General features: G+C 45.1%; 1 protein-coding gene across 2 annotated transcripts in view; it reads left to right on the top strand.

Moving 5' to 3' along the window:
• The window catches only part of PDE10A (phosphodiesterase 10A), a 796,398-nt gene that overhangs the window by 444,357 nt on the left and 334,359 nt on the right, over positions 1 to 17,682 (top strand). For both annotated transcript variants that reach the window (XM_082252527.1, XM_082252528.1), the window contains exon 3: positions 1,567 to 1,592. In XM_082252527.1, the coding sequence (XP_082108653.1) occupies positions 1,567 to 1,592 (26 nt within the window). The remainder of the gene's footprint in view (positions 1 to 1,566; positions 1,593 to 17,682) is intronic.

Below are 17,682 nucleotides of genomic sequence, written 5' to 3'. Positions count from 1 at the left end.
ATTTTTATTTAGCTTCTTTGAGCTTTTGTGAACATGAGTTTTTTTTTTCACAAACCCTCCACTCCTCTCATTTTATCTTTTTTTTTTTTTTTTTTCTTCTTCTTTTTTCTAAAAGACCCCAAATCCCTCATTTGCACTTAAAAGCATTCAATACGCCAAGTTTGGCTGTTTTGAATGCTGTACTTTTTTTAAAATCTGGCTCTAGTACGATGTATCATGACATTGCTTTTGGGTTTTTACATCAGGGGCCCAATCAGAGCTGAATGCGGCTTTGTTCGGGTCTTCGGGGAGCCGCAGCGGGAGGGGGGGGGGGACACGTCCCCTCCCACTCCTTGTAATGATGTAATGACAGCCGTGCAGCTGCTCAGCCGTATCGGTTGTTATTACAAGAAAGCCGACCATCGGCTTTAAACAACGGTGGTGCAGGCATCATCCCAGTAAAACCCCTTCAAGCCAAGGCCGCATATTTGTGTTCCATCAGCGCAAAGGGATTATAATTCAAAATGTTTATGTGGTCTGCCCTTGTTAAGTTCCCAAAAAAAGGCTGCCGTTAAAATAAATCCCTCAGAGGTCATTGAGATTGCCTTTTGTGATCTTTCCTTAATGCTAATTACCTGGCAGTCGTGCTAGCCCTCTAGCCCTTTTGCTTCAGTATTTGGGCTCATGCACTATGTAGTTCAAAGAAGCAGCTTCTACAGACTTGTGAGCTTTTTTGAGCTCTCATTTTTTCTGCCTGGAAACTCCCCTCCATGTTAGTCAATGTGTCCATGTACACTATTGCTTTTTCAGGCGTTTACAGGCATATGCTCCCAGTCAGAAAATAACTCCCACCAAACTCACGTTTTTTGAGAGGAGCTTTTGAGCAAAAAAGATGCCTAAGTACCCGAAAACACACAAAAAAATGCAGAGGAGCATAAAAAAGCTCAAAGAAGAAAAAAAAAAAAAACACAAAAAAAATTAGGGGAGAGTTTGTGAAAAAAAAAATGCTTATGCTTAAAAAAGCTCAAAGAAGCTCAATAAAAATGTGCAAAAGAGCCCAAAAAAGTACAGGCTTCTTCAAGCTTGAAGTAAAAGCTCAAATTCCTGTAAAAGCAGCATTTTTTTTTTTTGAGCTGCAGTGTGCATGAGATCTTAGCATACTTCTTGTCAGCACATAAATCGACTGACTCCATGTACTGCGTATTCCTCTCACTCCAGCCTTGCTTGTAAAAGCCACTTTTTTTTTTTTTTTTTTGAGATGCAGTGTGCATGAGCCTTTTGAGTCACTAACCCAGAACAAACATGCAGATAAGAGCTTCTCATTTTTTATCCTGTTCTGCATACTTGTTCGAAGTTGTAAGTCAATGCATTCTTTTAGATACATTTGTGTGCAACAAAAAAACAAATTGCTGCATGTTTTGATACAAAGTAAAACATGTCAGTTTCTCTACAAATATCTAAATGTGTACATACCTCTTTGCAATTTCCTTAGCACTTACTTGATTCTTTAGATTTATATTGGTAGTTGCTACATGTGTAATTATTACACGATTACTACTAATTTTATTTTTATTTTTTTCCCTACAGATTTAACACCCACAGAAGTTAGCAGGGTAAGCAACTAAATTTTTGTTCTTGCAACTCAAAACGGGAAACTGTCATATCTCATTTGCCCGAGGGTTTTGTAGACAAACTGGATAAGCCTGTATGAATACAAAAAGTGATTTATAAATGTATTGGTTGCACACTTAGGCCTCTTTCACACAATCAGACCGATCTGGTTCCCCTGCCTGTTTTTCAGACGGACCTGATCGGACCACTCATTCTCCTCTATAGGGAGGCCGTCTTGCATCCGATCCGACAAGATCAGCTGAAAACAGACGGATGGCGGTACGTTTGCCATCTGTCCAATGGGTTGTTTTCGTCCAATCTCTCCTTAGAGGAGAGCGAGACTCTGACAGGTCCGTGTCTGCACAGTCAGCAGAGAAGAACCGGTCATCCACCTGCTCAGCAGGGATCAATGGAGGAATCCCTGCTGGGCTGAGCCAGCTGAGAAGATCTGCCATGAGAAAGGGACCTAAAGCTCTGTTTAGCTCAAAATGATTGAGAAGGTAATTGCAGCAGCTTCAGAAATGCTTTTAGGTTAGGGCTTAATGCACGCGGGGTGTTAGAAAAAAGAGCTGCAAAGCCACTACCAACGCCAAGAAAAAGCTGCTGTAAAAACGCACTTTTAGTAGCTTTTTACATTGGTGTTAATGCGTACTTAGCCGAGTTTGCTTTTAGCAGCGTTTCTCTGCCACTATTAAAAAATCAATGGTTTCTTATGAGAGCCGCCTTAACTGATCCGACTTTCGGCTCATTGATTTGAATAGTAGTCGCATGCACGTTGAATCATCGTGATCCGACTTGTGGTGTGACTTGTGCTCTGAGGATCTTGAAGGGGAAACCCATGCCAAAATGGGAAAAAAAATGGCATGGGATCCCCCAACCCAAAGCACCTTGTCCCCATTTGGATGGGAACAAGGGCCTCTTCCCGACAACCCTGGGGGCGGTGGTTATGGGGGTTTGCGGTCAGGAGTGTTATGGGAATCTAGAGGCCCTCTTTAACAAGGAGACCAACCAGATTCTGCCCCTCCCCCCATGTGAATGAGAATGGGGTTTCCCTTCAAGATCCTCAGAGCACAAATCGCACCACAAGATGGATCAAGATAATCCAATTTGGATCATGATAATCCAACTTCGATGCGACTTCCATTCCAATCAATGGGCTGAAAGTCGGATCAGATAAGACAAGTCTCAAAGGGAACCATTGATTTTGACATGTAAAAAAAAACGCTTTACATGGCTTAACGCTCTATTTTAACGTTTACACGCATTTACAAGCAGTTACAAGCATTTGGCATTTGAAATGCCGGTAAACTATCTTCCTGAACACTATTTATCTCAACTTTAAACTCCACTGCCTCTAAACTACTATAAATAACTGAGTGTACAGGTACACATAAGTTAACATTGAGGAGAGTTCAGGGGCTGCTGAAAAAAATGCTCAACTGCTCCTAAACGTGAGTTTAGCAGCTGCAGTGTACATGAGGCTTAAGGGTGATGCCAGATAGAATGTTATGCCTTTGTTGATTTCCAAGTAACTTGGTAATTAAGTTAATTTGTTTTACTTTAAAATGATTGTAAAGGAGTTTTCTCTGTCGTTCATTGACGGACACGGCTCCTGATATTCCTAACCATTGGGTTATGCTGCCCCCTACAGAAGTAGGACACTAGGCAGAAAAAAGTCTGGCTATGCCTATGGGCAGTCCCAGGGGGTATACTCCCTTTCTCTGCTATCGGTACTCTTTTTTTTTTTTTTTTTTCTGCCTAGTCGGGAGTAAGGACCTAGTTCCTTGCTGGGATCTTTCGTCCTGGCAAATTTTTTTCTTTTAGATAGATTTTTTTTTCTCCTGGGTTTCCTGTGAGATCTACAATCAACTGCCAGACTGGGCGACGGGCTGGATAATCTAGATCCAGTGGTCACCCCAGTCTGGCCAGTGAGCGCGCGCAGACCTCAGCTCCACACTAGGTCGGCTGCGACATAGCCCCACCGGACAGGGGCTGGCCTGCGAGTTAAGCGCCTCGCGAGGTCGCATACTACCGAGTCTTGGCCCAAGTCACAGCATTCCTCCTGGCCTGACAGCCCCCCCTTTCGATGGCGAGGGGTTCTGTCTGGAGCAGTGCCACTTGGTTCTTGGTATGGTGAGTAGCTGACCCCCCTCTCCCCCTGGAGGGTTTTAGGGTAGACACGGGCCCCTGGCATGGGAGGGTCAGACCTCGGGTTCCCCTCCTTCCCCTGGATCCTTTCTTTTCCTGATCGCCGTACGCGTAGTATCTGGGGTGGGGGACATTTCCGCTGGTTCCTTCCCTGGTACAAGACAAGCGGGTCCACTAAGTCATACAATCCGGCTACAATACCGAGTTTCGTTCTTACCCTCCAGAAAGGTTCTTTCCTTCCAACATGTGACTGTCCCCAGTCCGCTTACAGGCTCTCTTCGGGGCGTATAAACTAAAATTAATTTAATTTATATGTCACAAATCACATAATAAAGGTAGTGGCGCCTCACACAAAACACACACTTGATTTAAGCACAATACTTAAATTGATGGCGACACCACAAAATTAATTTATTAAACCCTAACACGAGGATATGACAAAAATTGGAAAAAAACATAGTTTGCCTCCTAGGCCCCTCAAGGACTGATTGACAAATACCAATGTAAAAAAGTATAACTTTTATTGAGTAAATATATACATATAAAAATAGTAGTACAGCACATGTCATATAGTATTTGTAGACATGTGTATTTGTATACATACACCAACATGTACAATGTAAATATGTCTGAAACCAATGGACTGTATGTATCCAATGGGATACGTTGTCTAACAGAGTGACACCTGACATGTTTTGGACTTGTATATGTATTGTCCTCCTTCAACGGTGACCACAAAGTTTAACTGCAGATCAGACGTGCTCAACGGTCAGGAGTAATTCTTGACCATTCCTCTTTACAGAACTGTTTCAGTTCAGCAATATTCTTGGGATGTCTGGTGTGAATCGCTTTCTTGGTCATGCCACAGCATCTCAATCGGGTTGAGGTCAGGACTGGGCCACTTCAGAAGACGTATTTTATTCTGTTTAAGCCATTCTGTTGTTGATTTACTTCTATGCTTTGGGTCATTGTCCTGTTGCAACACCCATCTTCTGTTGCGCTTCAGCTGGTAGACAGATGGCCTTAAGTTCTCCTGCAAAGTGTCTTGATAAACTTGGGAATTCATTTTTCCTTCGATGATAGCACTCCGTCCAGGCCCTGACGTAGCAAAGCATCACCAAACCATGATGCCCCCACCACCATACTTCACAGTTGGGATGAGGTTTTGATGTTAGTGTGCTATGCCTCTTTTTCGCCACAGAGTGTTGTGTGTTTCTTCCAAACAACTCAACTTTGGTTTCATCTGTCCACAGAATATTTTGCCAGTACTGCTCTGGAACATCCAGGTGCTCTTGTGCAAACTGTAAACATGCAGCAATGTTTTGTTTGGAGAGCAGTGGCTTCCTCTGTGGTATCCATTCTTGTTTAGTGTTTTACGTATTGTAGATTCGCTAACAGGGATGTTAGCATTTGCCAGTGACTTTTGTAAGTCTTTAGCTGACACTCTAGGATTCTTGCAGTTATCTTTACAGGACGGCCATTCCTAGGGAGAGTAGCAGCAGTGCTGAACTTTCTCCATCTATAGGCAATTTGTCTTACCGTGGACTGATGAACAGCAAGGCTTTTGGAGATACTTTTATAACCCTTTCCAGCTTTATGCAAATCAACAATTCTTAATCGTAGGTCTTCTGAGAGCTCTTTTGTGCGAGGCATCATTCACATCAGGCAATGCTTCTTGTGAAAAGCAAACCCAGAACAGGTGTGTGTTTTTTATAGTGCAGGGCAGCTGTAACCAACACCTCCAATCTCATCTCATTGATTGGAGGTCCAGTTGGCTGACATCCCACTCCAATTATCTCTTGGAGATGTCATTAGTCTAGGGGTTCACGTACTTTTTCCACCTGCACTGTGAATATTTACATGGTGTGTTCAATAAAAACATGGCAACATTTCATTCTTTGTGTGTTATTAGTTTAAGCAGACTGTAATTGTCTATTGTTGTGACTTAGATGATGATCACATCACATTTCATGACCAATTTGTGCAGAAATCCATATCATTCCAAGGGGTTTGCATACTTTTTCTTGCAACTGTGTATATGTATATATATATGTGTATATATACAGTGTGTGTGTGATATATATATTCACGCACGCTCAACTGGCAACCGGCTGTGAAGCCAAAAGGCTTTACCGCCGGTTTCCCTTTTTATGAATGGCCGTGGCAGCACCTGACTGTTATCTGAAAATGGGCTGGAGTGCCGACATTTCAGGCTTCCTGGACAGGTAAGTGTCTATATATGTGTGTATATTAAAAATCAGCAGCTACAGTATTTGTAGCTGCTGACTTCATTTTTTTTTTCCCCAGGAACTCTTTAATGCAGGGAATGCTTTAGGCCCCTTTCACACATGCTGTCCGTTTGTCCGTTTTTTCCTCTATCCATTGACGGATGAGAAACGGACATCAATGTATCTCTGTGTAAAAACGGATGACAACGGATGATCATCAGTTATCATCCGTTTTCCGTCAATGTCCGTTTTTTTGAACGGATGAATGCCCTATTTTTCATCCGTCAAAAAAACGGATGACAACGGATGAAAAACGAATGACAACGGATTAAAAAACGGATGACAACGGATTAAAAAACGGATGACAACGGATTAAAAAACGGATGACAACGGATTAAAAAACGGATGACAACGGATTAAAAAACGGATGACAATGGATGAAAAACGGATGACAATGGATGAAAAACGGATGACAACGGATGAAAAATGGATGACAAAGGACGAAAAACGGATAAACGGGTAACAACTAACGAAAAAAGGATGACAACTGATGAAAAATGGATGAAAAACAGATGGAAAACTGATACATTTTGACGTGACTGAACTGATGAACTGAACGGACCGTATGTGTGAAAGGGGCCTCAGGCCTCTTTCACACAGGCGGACCGTTCAGATCCGCCTGTCTGTTTTTTTTGGCGGATCTGAACGGTCCCCCCATGCATTCCTATGGGGCATCGGAAGGCAGCGGAGACATGTCCGCTGACATCCGATCCGTTAAATCTGATCAGATGGGATTGGATGAGAACGGACTGACGGTCCGTTCCCATCCGATTTCCCCCATAGAGATGCATGGGGAACTGACAGCTGTGTCTCCGCAGCTCAGCGGGGGAACGGCGGCTCGATCCCCTGCTGAGAGAAACGGAATCCCTCTGACGGACGGATAGTGTGAATGGGGCCTAAAGGTTAAAAAAAAAAAACTTTAGCCTTTACAACCACTTTAAGGGAAAAACATGTGTTTTGCTCTTAGGCTGTACCCAACAATGAAAAGTCAGACCAGTGCTTTACAAACCAAAATCCATACCTTGCAAAGCACAATGTGGAGCTTACAATCCTATTTAAGTCTTAAGAAATCTTTTACTTTATATTTATTCATTAGTTCCAACATGGACCAGTACAGTTGAACCATACTCAGACCCTTTTTTTAAATCTGTTTACAAGGTGAACCACATGCCCAACCCTGGCAACAGGGAGACTACTAATCATGCGATTTAAACGATCATAATTACGTTCCCTTCTGTGTTATAATCCCTACCAATAAAAGATGGGTTGCTTCTCTGACTTTTAGGCCCCTTACAGATGGGCATTCTGATCATGTCCGCCTGACACTTTTTCAGGTGGATCTGATTAGAAGGATTGTTTTCCTATAAACAAACTGATGTAAATGGTCGTGTGTCCTTTATACCCGCCTACCTCCAGATCTGGATCTGGTCTGCTAAAAAAAAAAAAATAAATAAATAAAACATTTAAGAGGACCCTGTCCACTACCATTTAGGAGGAGTGGATTAGAGGTAGCTGGGTGTAAACGACAGTGGAATACGTTTACTTCTGGCCGTCCATATGCAGAAACTAGTGTACATGGATGTGTTAGCAGCCCGCACTGCTCCAATCAGCAGGGGATCAGTTCACAGTTCCCATGTTGATCGGAATGGAATCCACCCTGTGTGAAATGGGCCTCTATGGGGAGCAGTCTTTTCTTGATGTACAGCAACCAATAATGGTAATTATAGCACTTTCAGACAATTCCCTATTGGTGCTTATTTGTTCATATAAATCTTAAAGCCTAACTCCAGCAAGGTTTTTGAAAGGTAAAATTTCTCCTGGGGAGTTTTTCTCTTGCTTCCCATATCTGATGCCCAGAAAAACTAGGGAAGCAGCTGTCACCAGGGCTATCATTTTTCAGCAATAAAACAATTTTGTCAAATGTTAATCTGACTTTTCTTTTTTGCACCTCTGCAGATATGTTTACACCTTACATTTTTCCTTTAACATATTTTTATAGTGGGGCTGGATTGGCTTCTAGTACTTTTTAATTCCAGTATCAAACTTAGTGCCATTGTGCTGACAATTAAGAGGTCAATACCAAGTCAAATCTAGGTATGTGTTAAAAATATAACAACTTCTGCATTGAAGAAGATAATATCACAATTATTCTGTGAAGATCCTGGAAGCACCAAATATTCCAGATCTTGTGCAATGCAGGATTGTCTGATTGTGAAATTTTGGAGCTATAGTTTTCACTTTTTTGTCTTTTTTCCTTTTTGCTTTAGTGTCACAGGCCTTGTCTCACTATTGTGACTCAAAGGCTAGGTTATTCCCCTAAGCCTCATACGCAGAATAAAAATATCAAGTTTTTTGCATGCTAGTTTCTTATCAAAAACCAATAGGTTACTAAAGTTATGAAAATTCTCGTCAACAAAATACAACTTTGAAAGTTAGGTCATCTGTTGTAATGTATTCTTTCATTTTTGAGCATGTGTGGTCTTGGTCCTCCAATTTTTTGGGGGCGAATACTGTACTGATTAAATGAAAATCATGAATTCTGGTATCACACTAGAAAAATTTTCGTGTTTGTTTCTTTGGATAATTTTGCATGAGCTGTTGTGATCGACTCTTGATAGCAATGTACCATTGATCAAATTGTTGTACGATCGCTTCATAGTTACATAGTTAGTCTGGTTGAAAGTCCATCCAGTTCAACCAAAAAAAGGGGAAAAAATGAATCCTACAATCCTATATACACCATCCTATACCCACAGTTGATCCATAGGAAGTCAAAAAACTCCAGCAAAGCATGATCCAATTTGCGCCAGCAGGGTAAAAAAATTTCTTCCTGATCCCCCGAGAGGCAATCCGATATTCCCTGGCTCAACTTCACCTAGACTCCCTCAAGAGTGTATATTCCACATTTTCATAGCTCTTACTGTGAAGAAACCTTTCCATATTTGGAGACTAAATTTCTCTTCCTCCTAGATGTAAAGCATGCCCCCTTATCTTCTGTGACGACCTTAATGTGAATAACTCACCACCAAGTTCACTATATGGACCACTTATGTATTTATACATGTTGATCATATTCCCCTATTAATCTCCTCTTCTCAAGAAAGAATACATTCAGTTTCTTTAATCTTTCCTCATAGCTGAGCTCCATATCTATTATCAGTTTGGTTGCCCTTCTCTGCACTTTCTCCAGTTCCTTTCTTCAGTTCCCCAATATCCTTTTTGTGAGTTGGTGCCCAAAACTGGCATATTCCAGATGAGATCTTATTAATGATTTGTATAAGGGCAAAGTGATATCTCTCTCTCTGGAGTCCATATCTCTCAATGCAAAGGATTTTCTCTATCATTCCTTGACGGACACAGCTCCTAATCTTCCTAACATTGGGTTATACTGCCCCCTACAGGAGTAGGACACTAGGCAGAAAAAAAGCTTGACTACACCTATGGGCAGTCCCAGGGAGTATACTCCCACTCTCAGCTATAGGCATAGGTTTTTTTTCTACCTAGTCAGGAGTAAGGACCTAGTTCCTTGCTGAAATTTTCAGTCCTGGCAATTTTTCCTTTTTAATGGATTTTTCTATTTTTCCTGTGAGAATCTACAATCAATGGCTAGACTGGACGACGGGCTGCATATTTTTCAAAATCCAGTGTTCACCCAGTCTGGCCAGCGAGCATGCGCTGGCCTCAGCTCCGCGCTAGGTCGGCCGGGACATAGCCCCACTGGACAGCCTCGGCCTGAGGTCTGAGTTGCAGCATTTCTCCTGGCCGACAGCCCCCCCATTTCAATGGAGAGGAGGTTCTGTCTGGAGCGGTGCCCACCCTGTTCCTGGTATGGTAAGTAGCTGTCCCCCCTCTCCCCCTAGAGGGTTTTGGTGTGGCCCTGGACCCCTCCCTGGGATGTTCGGACCCCGGGTTTTCCTCCTTCCAATGCAGCGTCCCCCCCCTCTCGATGGTCCATGCGGACACTTTGCCCCTTATTTGTCTACCCCCCTTTCCCCATGGGATGGCCATACTACCTTTTAAGATTGGTCTGGGGTGCTGAGCTGGTGATGGGGGGGGTGTGCCACCGGCGACCGGACGATCGGCTTTTAGGAGGGGGCTATACCTGGTGGGGGCTCCTGCCAAGGCCCCCCTTCCTGCTGGTGTCATTTTCAGGTCTCTTGGGATACTCCCGGGCCCCTGGGAGCCACCATTTTCTTGTAGCCTGTGTGCTGTAGATTTGGTGGCCATGTTTGTGTACCTCGGTGGCCATTTTCTAGTGGTTTCTCATTGCTAATAGCGGCGGCCAGGACTGTGAAGCATATATGGGTGGTGATTTTGGCAGGGGGAGCCCCTCCTTAGGAAGGGGGAGCCCCTCCTTATCCCCTGGTGCTGATTCCTGGATATTTCTCCTGCTTGCTGCAGGTGTGTGCTGCAGTACCTGATCGGTGGGTGGTGAGTCTGGTGGGGTCTTCTCCATCTCTGTTATAGGATCGGTTGGTGCTCTGTGCCTGGCGACCTGTTCATTCATGGAGTCCCTGGAGCACATTTCCCCACTTGATACCCTCTCAGAGGTTGCCAGGCCCTCTGGGTCCCAACAATTCCCTACTGCACTGGAGTCTTTGGTGTCCAAGGTGGATTTGGTCCTGGGGAAATTGGCTGGCAAAAAGCGTTTTAGGTTAAACAAAGCAACCATGATTCCGGTTGGGGAGTCCCCGGCCTTTAGGGACCCGGCTGACAGAAAGGGGGAGGCTGTGGCCCTCCATATGTAGACTGTGGCTGGTTCGGCACTTGGTCAGAGTGCAAACTCTGACCAAGTGCGCCAAGCTCTTATGCCGGGACCTGAAGGGGTAGCAGCTTCCCCCTGCCTTTGCTGAGCTGGCGGACCAGTTGGCTGCAGTTTGCCTGTGATGCCTCTTTGGAGGCGGCTCCTCTGATTGCGAGGATGTCTGTCTCAGCAGTGGTCCTTAGGCGTGTTATTTGGCTTAAATTCTGGTCTGTGGACCAGACTTCTAAGAAGGCCTCCCCTTCCTAAGGGATCGCCTGTTTGGAGCTTCCCTGGAAGACATCATTAAGGTTCTCACAGCGGGGAAGAGTACCTTTCTTCCACAGGTAGTAAGGTCAAGGAGCCCTGTCGTAGACGTGGTCCATCCTTATCTGCTCATAAGAAGTTTTTTCCTCCCTCAGGGTCTCAAGACAAGGGATCAAAACTCTTTAGGGCCTCCTCCAGCAGATCAAGACGAACCTGGTCTGGCAAGCCGAGAGCGGGCTTCTCCAGACCTGCAAACAAGGCTCCCTCAGCACGAAGGGGCACCTTCACCCGCTTGTGGGTTAGGGGGGATGTCTTCACTGGTTTCTGGACCCGTGGATCACCCTGGTACAGGACAAGTGGGTCCACAAAGTCATACGGTCTGGCTACAAGATCGAGTTTCATACCCCCTTGAAAGATTTTTTCCCTCCAACTTGCGCCTGTCCCCAGACCACTTGCCGGGTCTCTTTGGGGCAGTGCAAGACTTGCTGAGCCAAGGGAGATTGTCCCAGGTCCGACTTCTAAATGTTTTCAGGGCTTTGTTCAAACCTGTTTACAGTCCCCAGGAAGGAGGGCAAGGTGCGTCCAATTCTGGACTTCAAGGTGCTAAACTGCTTGGTGCGGGTGCAGAAGTTCCGAATGGAGTCCATTTGCACAGTAGTGGCATCCCTGCATCAGGGAGATCATCTTGCTTCTATTGACATCAGCTACGCTTACCTTCACATTCCAAGATGTGATGGTCACCAACACTTCCTCTGCTTTGCCATGGGAGAGGAGCATTATCAGTTTGTGGTGTTACCCTTAGGTCTCGCCGCTGCTCCTCGGGTCTTAGCGAAAGTGTTGGCCCCGTAGTTGACTTGGTTGCGTCAGTGGGGGTTCATGGTACTGGGGAACCTGGACGATCATCTGCTGTGAGCAGAGTCTCAGACTGCTCTGGTGGACAACGTGGAGAACACAAGCCAAACTCTGAGCTAGTTTAGTTGGATTCTGAACCTTCAGAAGTCTGCTCTGGTTCTGTCCACAAATCTAGACTATCTGGGTCTGACTCTGGACTCGGCCTTAGCCAGTGTTCCTTCCTCTGGAAAAACTCCAGAAACTGCAGGAAGCAATTCGTCTGCTGGACAACAGAAGTTGGTCATCCCTTTGGACTTGCATGTGGTTGCTGGGCCTGATGGTGTCTGCCTTTGAGGCGGTCCTGTTTGCACAGTTCCACACGAGGTCTCTTCAAAGAGAGATTGTGGTCAGTTGGGACAAGAATCCACAGTCTATAGACAATCTGATTCGGCTGAGCCAGGGTACAAGAGGGTCCCCGATCTGGTGGCTTCATTCTCCGGCACTTCGCCAGGGCAAATCCTTTCTCCCCTGTACTGGACGGTGGTCACAAGGGATGCCAGCCTGTCCGGGTGGGGAGGCATCCTCGGAAAACATTCTGCTCTGGGGGTCTGGACACTGGAAGAGTCCAGACTGCCGATCAATGTACTGGAGCTCCAAGCAATCAGACTTTGTCTGGATCATTGGACGGATCGTCTTCAGGGGTATCCGGTGCAAATTCAATCGGACAATGCCACAGCTATGGCCTATGTCAATCACCAAGGGGGGCACAAGAAGTGTCTTGGCAGGTCGGAAAGTAGCTGACATTCTAAAGTGGGCAGAATATTTTATTCCAGCTACCTCTGCTGTACACATTCTGGGGGTAGGAAATTGGCAGGCGGACTACCTCAGTCGACAGGCGTTGAACCAGGAGGAATGGTCATTTCATTTGGAGGTTTCGTCAGTTGTGCCTCCGGTGGGGGACTCCTGATGTGGACCTGTTGGCCTCTCTGTGCAGAGGTTGTAGCAGGGTCTCGGGACCCTTTGGCGGACGCTACAGAGGCACTGGTGGCCCCGTGGGGTCAGTATTGTCTGATTTACGCCTTTCCCCCTCTCAAGCTTCTGCCAAGACTTCTGCGCAGGATCGAGGCAGAAGGGATTCCGGTAATCTTAGTGGATCCGGACTAGTCTCGCCGATCTTTGTACACCGATCTGGTACGGCTGTTTGCCATTGTTCTTTGGAGACTTCCTCTCAGGGAAGATCTGCTGTCCCAAGGGCCAATCTTCCATCCTGCTTTACAGTCGCTGGCTTTAATGGCTCTGCTGTTGAAAGCCAGGTGCTGAAAGATAGGGGGTTGTCTGATTCAGTGATTCCTACCCTGTTAAAATCTAGAAAATCTACCTCTAGGAAGATCTACCATTGTACATGGAATTCGTACATTGCGTGGTGTGAGTCTCTTGGGGTTCATCCTCGCTCCTTTTCGGAGGCTCGGATCTTGCCCTTCCTCCAACAGGGGGTTGACCAGCGCCTGATATTGAGTACTATCCAGGGAGTCCTTTTTAGTGGTGATCACTTCTGCGCGCAGGGTGTCAGAGCTGACGGCGTTGTTTTGTTGTTTACCTTACTTGGTGGTTCACAGAGATAAGGTTGTTTTTCGCCCCGGTCTGTCGTTTCTTCCAAAGGTTGTCTCTGATTTTCATTTTAATGAAGACATTGTGTTGCCTTCCCTGTATCCCAGGCCAAAACTCCCTAAGGAAATTGCCTTGCATTCCTTGGATGTGGTTCAGGCAATTAGGGTGTACCTGGCAGCTTCGGAGTCTTTTAGGAAGTCACTTACTATTTGTGCTCACAGGCGGACCTCAGAAGGGGTTGCCAACTTTTGCTGCGACCATTTCCATATGAATCACAGACTGTTTCAAGCCTATTCAATTAAGGGTCAGGTTCCTCCTTTTCCTGTTACAGCTCCCTCTACTACGGTGCTTAGTGCCTCCTGGACCTTTTATCATCAGACATCAGTGATGCAGATTTGCAAGGCGGCTGCCTGGTCGTCTGTCCACACCTTTACAAAATTTTATAAAGTAGCTGTGTTGGCATCTGCGGATTCTTCCTTTGGCCGCAAGGTTTTGCAGGCTGTTGTTTAGAGGACCTGGTCCTCTTTGAGGGTGTATTGTTTTTTTCAGGTGAGCTCCAGTTTATGGTTGAGCTCCTTGTTACTTGGTTGGCTGTGGTTTACCCTTGGGGAATTGTTTTTCTGCTGTTCCCACCCCTCATGTTTAATACCACTTTGGGACATCCCAATGATTAAGAAGATCAGGAGCTGTGTCCATCAATGAACGATAAAGAAAATGGGATTTTTGTCTTACCGTAAAATCCATTTCTCTGATGTTCATTGACGGACACAGCACCCACCCCTCTGTGGAGTTGGATTTCTTCTGACAATGCTTGTAACTAAACTGAGTGCTTATAGCTGAGAGTGGGAGTATACCCCCTGGGACTGCCCATAGGCTGCTTGGTGTCCTGTAGGGGGCAGTATAACACAATGGTTAAGAAGATCAAGAGTTGTGTCCGTCAATGAACATCAGAGAAATGGATTTTACGGTAAGACAAAAATTACATTTTGCTCGCTTTGGAAACCGCAGCTTGGCATTGCATTCTATTAAGCTTATGATCATCCAAAACACCCAGATCCTTCTCCACTATTGATACCCCCAATTGTACTCCCCTACTCTGTACGATGCATGCATATTCCTGGCCCCCAAGTGCATAACTTTACAATTATCAACATTAAACCTCATCTGTCATATAGTTGAATAATTAAACAGTGCATTTAGGTCGTAAGTTGGGGACATCCTGTCACATTATTCCACTTCATAGCTTGGTGTCCTCTGCAAAGACTGAAATGGTACTTTTAATCCCAGACCCTATATTATTTATAAATAAATTAAAAAGTAAGGATCCCAACACTGAACCTTGGGGTACACAACTGATAACCCTAGACCATTTAGAGTAAGAATCGTTAACCACTACTCTCTGAATTTAGTCTTTTAACCAATTTTTGATCTATTTACAAACTGATCTTTCCAAGCCTGTAGAGTTTACCTCATATATTAGCTGTGTTTACCTCATATATTAGCTGTGTGTGTTCCAAAAGCTTTTGCAAAATCCAAGTATACCACATCCACAGCCACCCATCTGTCCAAGATTTTACATACCTCCTTATAAAAATAAATCCAATTTGTTTGACAACTATTGTCTTTCATGAATTTATGCTGTCTGTTGCTTAAAATATTTTTTTCTCAAGTTGTCTTCCAGGGCTGCATCTGTGAGACAGTGCACCTCCCACCTGTAAACCGTATCCACCATTATATAAAGTTTGCACATACCTGCATGCCTCCGTGTGGGGTAAGCAACCATCCCCCAAGCCGACAAAGGTATCTTAGGATTCCTCCCTGCAGTGCCCCTCCAGCTCTGCGGTGCAGCAGCATGCACAAACTGGCCTGCCTGTGGCGTCTTCTAGGTATTCTGATGGGTGTAGCTAGATGACATCGGGGGGGGGGGGGGGAGTCTCGGGACGTCGAGTGTGCCATTTCTGGTGACGCACTTCTAGCCGGCACCATCTTTCATGTGGGTGCCTGGTTACTAAGGGGGACAGCAAAACAAAGAGCACAGCGATGACGTCCCTTCCGGCCACAGATCGACAATCAAGAACCTGGATATAGCATCTCCTCAGGATGAGGAATGGAGACACAAGCCGAAAATCACATGGCGAGATATGTGTTCACCCATACCTCTATCAGGGAGGCTGGGGGCGGGGCCAGAGCAGGGGCAGGGAAGCCTTAAAAGCGCACCTGGCAGGAAGTTTAGTGGGCTAATCATGTCAGAAGCTACATTACCCAGCCTTGCAGATCCTGCAAGCCAGGACAGCTCCAGGGTAAGCCAGAGCATGCACGGGCTACTTCTGTACTTGCCAACCACTATTTGCCCTAGACCACATAGTGGTATGCAGCGTACTATCTTCATCCTTCTCACGCTTGGTCCTTTTTTTCTTATTCACATACAAAAGCCCCAGAAAAGAAAGTCCAGGACCAGAAGTAAAGCATGCGATTCATGCGATCACAAATTAGCATCAACATGGACAGACCCTTATGCCAAAAATGTATTAGCAAGCTGGTGGCAAAAGAATGGCAGGGGTGTTTTAAAGATCTCATGTCAAATTTCAAAAAGGAAATGTGGGACACTTTTAATCCCTTGTGCACAGCGATTTAAAAATCTTCAAACCCCAGCCAAAGAAGCAACAGGGAGAAAACTTTCCACAAGTCGGGCAGCCACCCTGTCCAGTAGCAGAGGACAGCCTGGCAAATCGGACCAAGAAAACAGTTCAGAAGCCTCTACATCTGAATCGGATGAAGGCCTATGCTCAGACTTAGCAGGCGAAGAGGTAGACAAATCAAAGATTACTCTTTCAGACAGAGGACACGGGGAAGCTACTGAAGGCAATCACGGACACACTAGGAACAGAACAGAACAGAAACCAGAATTGTCTTTACACAAGATGTACAAGGGCCTGCAACCAAAGAAACCCAGGACATTCCCTGTACACCAAACCATTTAAAGACATTATCAAGAAGGAATGGGAAGGACACAAGAGGAGACTGTTTTACGCCATCGGTAATTAAACCCAGGTACCTATTTGCAGAAGAGAACACACAAACCTGGGCCGAATGCCCTAAGGTAAGACTCATAACTGTCAAGAATAGCAGACAAGTCAGATCTCTTGTTTGAGGACTCCGGTACTTTAAAAGACCCATGGACAAAAAAGTGGAATCATTGCTAAAGAGGGCATAGGAAGCAGGAGCATCCAATCTTAACCCTGCTAATGCATCCACATGTACTGCAAGAACTCTGCTGCTATGGCCAAACCAGCTGCAAAATTGTAGAAGATGATACCCCTCAGAGGTTACTAAACACAATGCCCACCCTGACAAGGGCAGTGGCCTTTATAGCAGACGTTTCTGCCAAGGGAGCCAAAACTACGGCCAGAACAACAGCACTAATAAACTCTGCCAGGTGGGCTCTATAGCTCAAAGAGTGGACATGGAACATCGCCTCCAAAAAACAAGTTGTGTGGTATCCCATTCACAGGCAACCTTCTTTTCGGACCAGATTTGGAACAGGTCAAGCAGATAGAAAAAAGGGGTATCCGCAGTCATATTAAAGCAAATTAAGGTGCCCTTTCATCAGCAGAAGAAAAGCTACAAGCAAAATCAAACTAGGAAGTTATGGTCCTTTCAAAGGAGGAAAAATAGGGAAGACTTCATCCTTAAGCCTCCCAGGTCCAAAACCAAAAAACAATGACATCCAGCAGGTGGGTGGGCAGACTCTCTCATCATTCATAGACAAATTGCGATGAATTTCCACAAACAAGTTGGCCTTTCACACGATGGAACAAGTTTTATACCATAGAATTTTCTGACACTCCGCCAAACAGATAACCTACTAACACAGAAAGTCATTGCAGTGGTCCCACAGGGCGAACTAGGCAAAGGTTTCTACTCTCACATCTTTGCCTGTAAGAAACTATCCAGGAAGGTACAGTCTCACCTTGAGCCTAAAACCCCTCAAGAAAATAAAATACAAAAAGTTTCAGATGGACTCCCATCTACTGGATAGATAGGTAGACTTGCAGGATGACTACCTGCACATACCAATAAAGAAAGATCACCACAAGTTTCTAAGGTTAGCAATACAAGAGCCAAAGGCCATTCTGCATTTCCAGTACACCTCTTGTCCTTCAGCATTTCTTCAGCTCCCAGAATTTTTACCAAAATCCTGGCAGAAGC

This window comes from Pelophylax lessonae (genome assembly GCF_965119305.1).
Source record: "Pelophylax lessonae genome assembly, chromosome: 3".
Classification (NCBI taxonomy): Eukaryota; Metazoa; Chordata; class Amphibia; order Anura; family Ranidae; genus Pelophylax; species Pelophylax lessonae.
The sequence above is the reverse complement of the archived record's forward strand: the minus strand, read 5'-3'. Positions and strand labels throughout refer to the sequence as shown.